This window comes from Taudactylus pleione, unplaced genomic scaffold, assembly GCF_031769625.1.
Source record: "Taudactylus pleione unplaced genomic scaffold, aTauple2 ptg000306l, whole genome shotgun sequence".
Lineage (NCBI taxonomy): Eukaryota > Metazoa > Chordata > Amphibia > Anura > Myobatrachidae > Taudactylus > Taudactylus pleione.
Genome location: NW_028284707.1, coordinates 6,603,177 through 6,614,953, shown reverse-complemented (window position 1 = coordinate 6,614,953; position 11,777 = coordinate 6,603,177). Strand labels below are relative to the sequence as shown.

Genomic DNA, 11,777 nt, shown 5'->3' with positions numbered 1-11,777 from the left:
GCGACCATCGGGCTTGCGACGAGACCCTTGTGGTAGGGTCTCGTGGCCGCAAGCCCCAGAGAGATTTCGGCTCTAACAGAGCCGAAATCTCTCCCACTGACATCACTCGTGATGTCAGTGGGGCCGCTCCCAAACGGAGGCGTTCACATGGGAACGCCTCCATTTGGGCAGCCACGCCCCCGGCCCGCCCACCAAAGGGGGCGTGCTGTCACTCAACATCGACAGCAAGCCCCCTCTGTTGCGAGACCCAGAGCGAAGGAGTGCCCGTTGCTATCTGGATCTCGTGCATGCGCACGACGCAGCAGGCTCCGTCGTGCGCCATGCGCACTGGCCAACCATCGACCCAGTTGCGATCGCACAGCGCTTGCGACCGTGTCTGAATCAGGCCCTCAGCTCATCCTTTAATTTTAGTGCTCATTTTGCTTTTGGTGTAGTATGAAATGTCTTTAGGCTTAAAAAAAAGATTTGAAATTAATTTAATAATTTTCAAAAATATTTTTCTAAAATCTCTTTATTTTTCTTTTGTGAGAATTAGTATTTGAGCTTCTTTTACTAAATATAACACATGTTAAAATAAATGTCAACTACATTTAAAATATAGTTTAAACTTTGTTGTTCTTGTTTTGTTTTTATAGTTTTTCACTTATCCCACAAAGTGACATCTGTTGTGCCAGAAAGTGCCCTCCTGATTGTGCTTGGCCTGTTCCTGGGTGGTATAGTATGGGGAGCAGACCGCAGCGCTTCCTTTACCTTAACACCGACAGTATTCTTCTTTTACTTATTGCCGCCTATTGTACTGGACGCTGGATATTTTATGCCGAACAGACTGTTTTTTGGAAATCTTGGCACCATTCTTCTGTACGCAGTAGTCGGAACAGTGTGGAACGCAGCTACAACTGGCCTTTCACTGTATGGTGTCTACTTAACCGGAGTAATGGGTAAGGGTTCCTTTGTTACTCTCCATTTCTAGAGACGTTAATACATTTATTATTCCTCTTGGTGATAATTTATATGTATAATTTTTTTAGTCTTTTTTTTATCAATCTTTTCATTTATTCTATTATAGCGCATTTAACCCCCTTTAAGGCAAAACAGATTAACTGTACAGCATAAGAACCCAGCAACTGCATAACAGACAGTGGCCCTGATTCAGAGCCGGACGCTCTGACAGAACGCTCGCTCTGAATCAGGGCCGGCCCTCTTACTATTTGGTCAAGACCATCGCGACCATCGGGCTTCCGATGAGACCCTTGCGGTAGGGTCTCGCTGCCGCAAGCCCTGGAGTGCTTTCGGCTCTATCAGAGCCGAGAGCACTCCCATTGACATCACTAGTGATGTCAGTGGGGCCGGCCCCAGACGGTAGGCGTTCCCATAGGAACGCCTCCGTCTGGGCAGCCATGCCCCCAGAACGCCCACCAAAGGGGGCTTGCTGTCAATCACCATCGACAGCATGCCCCCTTTGGTGCAAGACCCATAACGAAGGCTTGGCCGTCGTTATTCGGGTCTCGCGCATGCGCACGACGGAGCCGCCTCCGTCGTGCGCATGCGCACTAGGGCAACATCGACCCGCTTGCGAGCGGGTCTGAATCAGGCCCAGTGTCCACTACTAAACAGGGCCTGATTCAAAATTTATGCAAGCAGATATTTTCGCAGAAAGAGCGATCGTTTACTAACGTGCATGTTCAAAAGCCGCACAACTTTGCGATTACTTTGCGATGACTCTCGTAATAGGAACCACATGCAAAGTGAGTGACAGGTAGTCAGTATTTGGCGGAAGGTGACGTTGGGTGGCTAAGGAAACGCAATCGTGTCGGACCGTTTAAGCAGCATGGGCATAAATTAGCCATTGCGATGTCCTTCACAGCATGACAGCTCTCTGTGTGTCAGGAGAGCCGCAGTGTTTGTGGCTGGTCAGATTTGACTTACCTGCTGCGTGCCTGCCCGATGTGCTTCGATGATACCGATGGTTACGCTGTTGCACTGTTGCGTCGGACGGATATGAGAAGCCAGCAGTGGGTGTCCCTATGCCAGGCTGTGCTTTGGAAGGCATTAACATATTTTAGCAACTGTGATCCCTGGGAGAACACATTTGCGATTGAATTAGCGTAAATCTCTGAATCAGACCAATAGTACATACAGAAGTCCACAGACTGTACCCACCAGGAAAAACATACCAAGAAGTGATATATTGTCCATTAATAGGTACAACACTAGCAAAATCCCTAGTAGTATATTGTACACTAATAATAATCTCACTCAATAGTAGTTATATGTCCAGATATACAGGCAGCAATAACAATTGAGTCGCTACTTCACCCATTAATAAGCATAGACAGCAATATAAAATAAATGTACAGTTACCCAGCAGTGTAGGCCTGTACCATGAACATCTGTATTGCACTTAAATGGAGAGGACCTCCTCGTCCTCCTCTTGTGTTCTAGTAATGCTGCCTTCTCCTTTGTCTCTGTTTATTCCTAAAATTGCAATGTATCTCGTGCATTTAGAGAGAAAGACAGAGAAAGAGAGAGAGTGAGAGAGAAAGAGAGAGAGAGAGAGAGAGAGACAGAGAGAGAGACAGAGAGAGAAAATGGGTGTTTCACTCGTAGGAGGCCCTGAACTGAGAACTTAGCTTATAAGAGTGAGATGGGGAGCACAAAGTCTGAATTGGCGCCAAGCAGACGAGACATGCCGTAGCCGTGTTGACATCTGTCGGAACTCCCGTAGCTGCAACCGTTTTGTGTGTATACTGTGTCTGTGATGGGCGGGAGCTCCGGGCCTCCTACAAGTGAAACGCGCTGTAGAATTCTGTGACAACGCTGAACCTGTGCTGTTTTGTTTCACCTTGCAGGAGAGTTAGAAATTGGTGTGCTGGACTTTCTGCTTTTCGGAAGCCTCATTGCTGCTGTGGACCCAGTCGCTGTCATTGCTGTATTTGAAGAAGTTCATGTCAACGATGTCTTATTTATCATTGTTTTTGGAGAATCTCTATTGAATGATGCTGTTACAGTGGTAAGGGAGATGGATATTACCTGTCAGATGTAGAATGCACACACGTGCCTTATAGTTTTTAAATATGAATTATTTAAATTGTTTCAAACACTGGATTAAATTATGTCTCTGTAGGTGCCACCAGTCCCTAAATGGCCCAAATTTGCTATATGGGCACTGGGGGACTGTTGCCTAGTGTGATAATTTAGTGGATTAGCTCAAAATTATTTTTAAATAGTTTACTACTTCCATATATTATCTTTCTCTGAATTTGCAAGGGTGGGTGGTTTATTTAGGTCTGTACCTTTAGCCTACTGTTTTTTGCATGTCTTCCATGCAGGGCGTATTTAGAGACGAGGGGGCCGGTGTGCATTTCCCGTCCGGGGCCCCCTCCTCTCTCCCCTGTGGCCGGCAGCGGACTGACCACAGCAGTAGACGTTTGGTACTACTGTGTGCCCAGAGTCTACTGAGCATGTGCAGATCACCAGAAAAATGTTGCGGCTGCCATTTTCCCAGTGATTTCCTCACTGCGCATGCACAGAACGAAGGGAAAATGACTGCGGCGGCCATTTTTCAGGTGTTTTGTGCAGAGCTGGGACGCTTGACGCGGGCCTACGGAGAGGTATGTATTACAAAATATGGGTGCAGGGTGTGCGGTGTGGGGCCCCCTGTACCCAGGGGCCCATGTGCAACGCACACCCTGCACCCATTATAGATACACCCCTGCTTCCATGCCAAGTCTACCATAATTGAGGAGACAACTGGCTGCTAAGTGCTCCTATGCCTGTGTTTGGGATATCTCCAACTTTGGACTTTGCATCTGGAGGGACGGAATCGGTATGTAAAGCCGGCTGCCGGAATCCCTCCGGTCACAATACCAATAGTGGCATCCCGATGGTTGGTATCCCTTCTCCTCCTAACCCTCCCATTTTGTAGCCTAACCCTAACCCTCCCCAGCCTGCACCCTAACCCTAACTCTCCCCATTAGTGCCTAAACCTAACCCTCCCCCCTTAGTGCCTGACCCTAACCCTCCCCCCCCCTAGGTGTGCCTAAGCCTAACGTCCCCCCCAAAAAAAACTAGCGTTAACCCCGCTATTTTGCCTAATCCTAACCCCCCCCCCCCCCCCGCAGCTATCACTAAGGGCGCCAGGGCTTACCTTTGTTCGGTCTGTCATCCTCCTGGATTTTGGCATCGGGATTAAGATAGGCATCGGTATTTCAACGCCTATCTTAAGTCCCTTGTCAGCCTTCCAGCGATGGGATTGAGATCGGCGGCATCGCGGCCACCGGTCTCATAACTACATCCCGCAGGGACCATGACCTAGCAGAGCTCCATACAATAGTATTCTGCACAATGTATCCACTAAATAAGCTGCCATGACTATTGCATGAAAACTAGAGATGTGTGGTTCAATTCTCCAGAAATCCAAATCCTCACGAATTTTGTGAATCCGGGTAAATCCAAGTCGCGGTTCTGATCTTTTCGTGGTTCGGAATTTCGGATTTTAAATCCAAATTTTGTTTTTTGGATTGCATAAAACACATGATTTTAGCTGTGTTTTTAAAAACTTTTTATCTATTTAAAAAAAAAAAAAAAAAATCCAGATCCAAAACAAAAACACTTGAGGGTGGATTTGCAAAACCAAAACCAAAACACGAAGATAAATCCAGTTACAAAACCAAAACACGGGGATCAGCGTATATCGCTAATGAAAACCCATCCGCTACTATTGCTAAAATAATGCCAACATGATAAGCACTGACATGATAAGCTGTGTTGACCAGCTCAGTATTACTGAATGACATACAATCTTTTAGGTGGTGGGTTTCATTATTTAATAAGTGGGTGCTGGGACCGCTGCCCCTGCAATCTCTTGCATTTTTCAGGTTAAGATGGTAGGGTAGGTGGCTAGATTGTGGATGGTGGTCAAAATTCTGAATCCTTAAGTAACATTGTATGCTACCTCCATGATGCTCCTAATTTCTCTTGACAGTAGCGGTACATACTGTAGGCTTGAAGCTTTGACTTTTCAGATGTAGTTGGACTACAGGAACCAACATAGTTTTTGCTGTAATACTAGGGTAGTGGCACTCAGTGAGTTAACTTAAATTCTAGGTCATTATCAAAGATATCTATAGTATATGGTTACTAGATGTCCCCTAATAGTTTGTGGTTACTAGATGTCCCCATTTTCCAAGGGGCATTCCCTGCAAGTAATGTCACTTCTAAGACCTGCTGCCATTGTCTATGCACAGGCTGCTGACTGAGCTGAGCAGATTTTACAGCCACAATTCAAGTTACCTTTGCTGTTACTGTTTATCTGTAGTATTATTATTAAATGCAATAGATAAAAATATCCGTGGGATGCCCTCATCATTAAGGGTCCACTCCAGAGATACTTCATAACATGGAGGTTCAGGAAGTAATTTATGTAAACAGTTATGGGAGGGGAATCCGTTTAACAGTGGAAGCAGTGAGGGTTGCAAACTTGCGGGCAACACAGGTCCCGGGCAATACATGGCTTGCAGTGGTACTATCTCTATTCATTGTAAACAGTATGCCTGCCAATGTGGTGATGAAGCCTCTTCAGTCATTAGATAATGCATTCTCTTTGTATCCCATAACATAGCTGTATAAATATACTGTGTCCTTCTTACCTAAGCACACACGCCAAATACTAAAGTATTCGACAATAAGCAGACTTGTACCATGCACCATACTGTACCGGTACTGAACTTTCATTTATTAACAAATTTAACCCATTTTTTTACATTTTGGGGTACACATATCTGCCATATACTGTATGGCACCATAAATATCGTTAGCTTTACTGCCTACCTCTATGGGGTTCTAGGAAAAACTTGTGAGGTTGATGCATACAATGTGCCTTGCTGTAACAGAACACTGTGGGCCTGATTCAAACCCGCTCGCAAGCGCTTGAGTGCTCGCGAGCGGGTCAACGGTGTGCTCTATGCATGCGCAGCGGCCCCACTGCGCGTGCGCAAGCCCCGGGGCGAGAGAGAAATTCTCTCGCTCCGTGGCTCACTACAAAAGGGGCGGCTGTCGATGTTGATCGACAGCTCGCCCCATTTTGTAGGCGTGGCGGGGGGGTGGCTTCACAAACGGAGGCGTTCCCATGCGAACGCCTGCCATTTGTGGTCGGCCCCACTGACATCACCAGTGATGTCAGTGGGAGAGCTTCCGGCTCTATTAGAGCCAGGAGCCCTCTGGGGCTTGCAGCCACGAGACCCTACCACTAGGGTCTCGCCGCAAGCCCCGATGGTCGCGATGGTCTTGACCATCGCGACCATCATCCTGGCCGCTCGCAATAGCTGTGGGTGGTCACCCACAGCTATGCGAGCGGCCAGGAGGCTGCACAAAAAAAAAAAAAAACGCCCTGATTCAGAGCGAGCGCTCTTTCAGAGCATCCGTCTCTGAATCAGGCCCTGTGTACATTGCGTTTAATGGAATGGCCCCCCTTTAAGTTAAAAGTGCATACAGTCCTTTGCTGTGCTGTCCGGTAGTGGGTATGGCTTGTGTGGTATAGGCAAGACATGCTAAATTATAGAGAAAATCAATTGTTCTATCATTTGTGGTGGAAGTAGCTTCATTTACCTGGCACCTTACCCACTCTCCCAGAAGTCGCGGGAGACTTACGATATTAGTAGTAGTCTGCCGCATGCCCGGAAGAGTCTGTGGATCTCTCGCATCCCGACCACTTCCTAGTTAAATGGACAGGATGGGGAGATAATACTGAGAATCGTGGGCCTGTTTAGTGGTGGTGGGGCTATAGTGACACAAATCGTGTTCCCTGGATGCCCCATGGACTGAAGAGGACCTGCTTCATTGCTTCTGTATTAAAGTATTAAAGTGAGAGTTGGGGCTGTGTGGGGGGTGTTTGTGTTTTATAAAATATTACAATACTAATGCCCTGACTTTTTCACAGACAGACTACAAGCGCCAGCAGTTTCTTAATGCATTGGCATGCTGGTACTTGTGGTTCTACAAGTGCCATCATGCCGGGGAAGGCTTGCTGTACCTTGTAGGCTGCCTGTTAAAAACAATATTATAAACTCTTTATTAACCATTACCCATGCACACACTGCCACCAAGGAAGAGCCTCGGGAGGGGGGACCCCATTTTGCGAGGTCCCTACTTTATGAGTGATTTCAGCCCTGGACTGACCATTTTGGGGGTGGTAACCTTATGGCAGGGGGACCCCACGCTGTGTGTCTCCCTGCTATAGGATTATCTGCCTATCTAATTCAGCCTGGTGCTGGGTATAGTAAAATAATGGGAATCCCTCTTTTTTTCCAATACTAGTCCAGGCTCAGAGGTCTGGCTGATTCCCTAAATTCATCCCTGCAGCTTTCATCAACAATCTCTTTCTGTTGTTAGGGTCTGTATTGCTCAGACCTGGATGGATTCACATTCCCCACTTGGGGCCGTATTCAATATGAGGCGTTAAGTCCGGATTTGTGGTAATTTACCGCTGATGACGTCATTATCGCCTATTTTAGTTTTACCCCATATTCAATTTGAAAGACTTTCCGCCTAGGCGTTAAGTCAATGCAATGTAATAGGCGGTAAAGTATCGCCTATGAGTGGCAGGCGTTAAAAAGTGCATAATTGGAGTTTTGGGGTGCAACGTTTCGGGAACCCCCCTGCAGCCTTCAGACAGTCCCCCAAAGGTAATCTGTGTAAAAAAAAGAAAAATTAAGGACACCCCAAAAATTGACTTTGAAAAAGGGGGCAAAAAAAAGTTGGGGTACAAACTTAAAAAATAGAGAACTTGACTCTGAGGGGGTCCCCAAGTATGCCCCAGGTGTTTTTTGATTGCAGGTGTTTGCGGCAGGTGGGTTTTTCACGATTTTTTTAAGTCACTTTAGCAACTTTAAAATATGCTGAACCCGATTTTCGAGTACCCCAAATTTGATGGGCATATTTTGTTTTGCCCTAAAAAAACTTCTAAATGCTCTTCTGCATCACCTTATTCCAAGCCGCATTTATGCACCTGACTTCCTTCAGGAGTTAAAAATGCGGGTACCCTTTGTCCTCCCCTATATCTACACTTCTTTAGGGGGGTCCCTAGAATATTTCCCAAAAATTCCCATTTTGTTTAACCTGTAAAAGAAAAAAAGTAAAAATTTACAAAAAAAATTACATAAGGTCCCCCCCCCAAAAGCCAAACCAGGCCCAGGCTTGCCAGCCAGTGGTGGTTTCTAAAAATATGGGGAACAAAAAGTGTAGGGTTCTACCGTATTTTAGAAACCAACACAAGGCTGCAGGGACCAGTTCTGGTATTAAATATAGGGTTAAAAAAAAACGTGGGGATCCCCCTATATTTAAGACCAGCACCAGACCCAACCGACCGGGGTGTAATGCTACAGCCTGGAGACCCAATCACTGGGGCTCCAGGTCCAAAGCATTAGCACCCCAAATCAGTCAGAGCAAGCCGGTGATCTCGGGGAAGTCGGGGACCCCCCAAAGAAGGGTCCCCCCCTCCCGAGCACCACAGGCTTACACTGTAGCCCGGGGCTCTTCCCCATACCCCTTGCTTGGTGGGTATGGAGGTAATGGGGTGGCCAAATAATGTAAAATTATTGTGTTTTACAGTGGAACTACAAGTGCCAGCATGCCTGCCATTTTGCACTTGTCGAACAACAAGTGCCAGCAGACATGCGGCACCTGTAACTTCACTGTAAAATAAATAGTTAAAAAAAGACAAAACACACACACCGTGACACAGTCAGCGCGGCAGCTGATTGGCTGACGGGACATGCAAGCTCCGTGCAGTCCCGTCAGCTGGCAATCGGGAGGGATGTGTATGTGTGGCAACACACATACACATCCTGTGTCCGTATGGTCAATAGAGTAGGTTTTTGTTTTGCCAAGTCCCGGGGATGCTACAGAGACCAGCGCAAGGATATAGGTGAGTAGGAGAGCCATGTTTTAAGGATATTCTACTGGAGAAGGGGACAGATACTTCTGTTATAGGTATGTGTGAATGGGTAGGTGTCTGAAATAAAGTTATACTAATGACGTTGTGTGTGTTTTGTCTTTTTTAAACTATTTATTTTACAGGGAAGTTACAAGTGCTGCATGTCTGCTGGCATTTGTAGTTCCACAAGTGCAAAATGGCAGGCATGCTGACACTTGTAGTTCCACTGTAAAGTACAATAGTCTTACTTTATTTGGCCCCCCCATTACCCCCATACCCACCGCTCCAGGGGTATGGGGAAGAGCCCCGGGCTTCAGCGTAAGCCTGGGGTGCTCGGGAGGGGGGAACCCTTCTTTGGTGGGTCCCTGACTCCCCCAAGATCACCGGCTGGCGCTGACCGACTTGGGGTGCTAATGCTTTGGACCTGGAGCCCCGGTGATTGGGTCTCCGGGCTGTGGCATTACACCCCGGTCGGTTGGGTCTGGTGCTGGTCTTAAATATAGGGGGTACCCCACGTCTTTTTTGCCCCCTATATTTAAAACCAGCACTAGTCCCTGCAGCCTGGTGTTGGTTTCTAAAATACGGTGGAACCCTACACATTTTGTTCCCGGTATTTTTAGAAACCACCACTGGCTGGCAAGCCTGGGGCTGGTTTGGCTTTTGGAGGGGGGCCCTATGTTATTTTTTTTTTTAAACTTTTATCCCGTTTGTTTACAGGTATAAACACAACAGGAATTTTAGGGAAAAAATCCAGGAAACCCCCTAAAGATGTTTAGACATAGGGGATCACTAAAAAAACACCTGCCGCGGCTATTTAATAACCCCGACTTTCTTCTGCAGGCAAAAACGGGATTCCCGAGGTCTGGACATCTTTAGGGGGATCCTACAATTATTTCCCAAAAATTCCCATTTTTTTTCGCCGATCCAAGTATATCCGGGTCCCGTTTTTGGAATTGAATACGGGAATACACGATACTTTAACGCCTGGAAAACAGGCGAAGTCAGCATTAAGTCTGGGCCGTGTTAAGTTAATGCAGCTCGGCTCAAACTGAATACGGGCCTTGGCTGGGTGATTTATGTACCACAAAAGGCAATGCCCCTTTAAATTTCATAGGTCCTTTTGGCAAACTTCCAAATATGTTCTGGACTCTGCCTGCACCCTAAGGTGTGACTGTGGGTGTCTCCGCTGCCTCAATGTTGTTCCCTTTCTTGATGCATTTTGACTTATGTTTCCTCTTCTTTGCTGTCTTCTCTCAGTTCTGTTTACACATGTCGATTGCTCGCCATTACGTTGTCTCCTTTTTGTTTTATGGTTGTGCTTATGATTCTGATAACTATTGTCTTGTTTTTTTGTTTGTACCTTTTGTATTTGTTTTCTCTTATAAAGATTTCAATAAAAAAATACTCAATTAAAATAATAATAATAATAATAATAATAAGATGAAAAAGAAGAATTATTATTATTATTTTTATTATTATTATTATTATTATTATTATTATTATTATTATTATTATTATGTGTCCTGGCATTGCCGTCAAGCTGCATTGGATTTCCAAATGCAACTTGTGTTGTAATGTTAGGAAAATCTCAAAAATACAATTAATGTATTATAATGGAACGCATCTTCATAATTTCGGTAATTAAATTTTTTTATCAATTAAAAATTTCCGTACACTGTAAGCAAAAGTGTGCTGGGGCAAGCTGTCACTATTATGGTAATACATTGCAAACAATCCTAATATGAACTCTCTGCTTTATTTTAGGTATTGTACAATGTATTTGACTCTTTTGTTTCCATTGGAGGCCCCAATGTGACAGGTGTGGATTGTGTCAAAGGCGTCGGTATGTATATTTTCCTAACAAAAATATCTATTTCCTTATGTTGCATCTTTTCCCTCTGAATGTTCATCAAAAAATAACTTCTTGTCAGTGCTGGTCATGCCGGACCTTTCAGAGGGGTAAAATAGAAATTCTGGGCAATTGAGATTTAAGCAGTTTCCATTTCTTTTTAAATGCTTAATAACCGGTAAGATTAAATTAATTACAAATAAGCCTGGCCAGGATTCTCAGCGAGGCCGCCATTATCTTCTTATCAGGGACCTAATTGGAGAGATGGATGCTGGGCCGATATTTACACAGCTGAGCGACGCTCATGCACAAAAAACCCGGAAACCTCTTACTGCACACACGCAAACCCAAGTGTCCTATGCCAACCGCAATTGCATACGGCATCGCTAAAATGGGCCATTCAGTGGACATACTATGGGATGTTGCGGGTGTGTCAATGCAAGTGGCTGCATTCGTAGACGCACAGCGCATGGTCCGGCAGAGAAACTGCACCTGCCATTGGGCTGTTGCAATTTTCCACTGAGCGACTGATGGTGGCTTATAAGGGTGCACCAATCGGTATTACAGCGTGAACGGGCGCTAAAGGTGAGCGTCTCAGTCCATGCACATTCAGCCTTACGGATGTACACAAGAGGAGTTTGCAGTGGGATTTGCATCAACTCACAGCTGGGCGACCACCTATAGACGCTTCTGCATTCACTTTTGCGTGTGACTCAGAACCTTTGTACACTGTGCGCACACCTATGTGCCAGCGCACTGACACAATGACACGCACAGCTACAGAGAACCATCATCTAGTGGTTAACCATCGATGGTTGTTAACCATCGATAGTCAGTGGCCATCCCTACCGCTGATTTAATCTGGAAAATTGTTCACACAGTTGAACATAAGTGTATATGGCTTCTCTTCGTGCACCAAAATGAGCGCGTGCAGATTAACTTCAATCACATCTACACTTATGATCAGAGATGTGTTATATCTCTTTAATACCAAAG

At 45.7% G+C, this 11,777-nt stretch overlaps 1 protein-coding gene across 1 annotated transcript in view; it reads left to right on the top strand.

Moving 5' to 3' along the window:
* The first annotated feature begins 814 nt into the window (after nt 1–814).
* LOC148511474 (sodium/hydrogen exchanger 3-like) overlaps nt 815–11,777 on the top strand; it is a 99,758-nt gene continuing 88,795 nt past the window's right edge. Inside the window, exons 1-3 of the mRNA XM_088442210.1 lie at nt 815–938; nt 2,850–3,010; nt 10,697–10,775. Coding sequence (XP_088298336.1) covers nt 815–938; nt 2,850–3,010; nt 10,697–10,775 — 364 coding nt within the window. The remainder of the gene's footprint in view (nt 939–2,849; nt 3,011–10,696; nt 10,776–11,777) is intronic.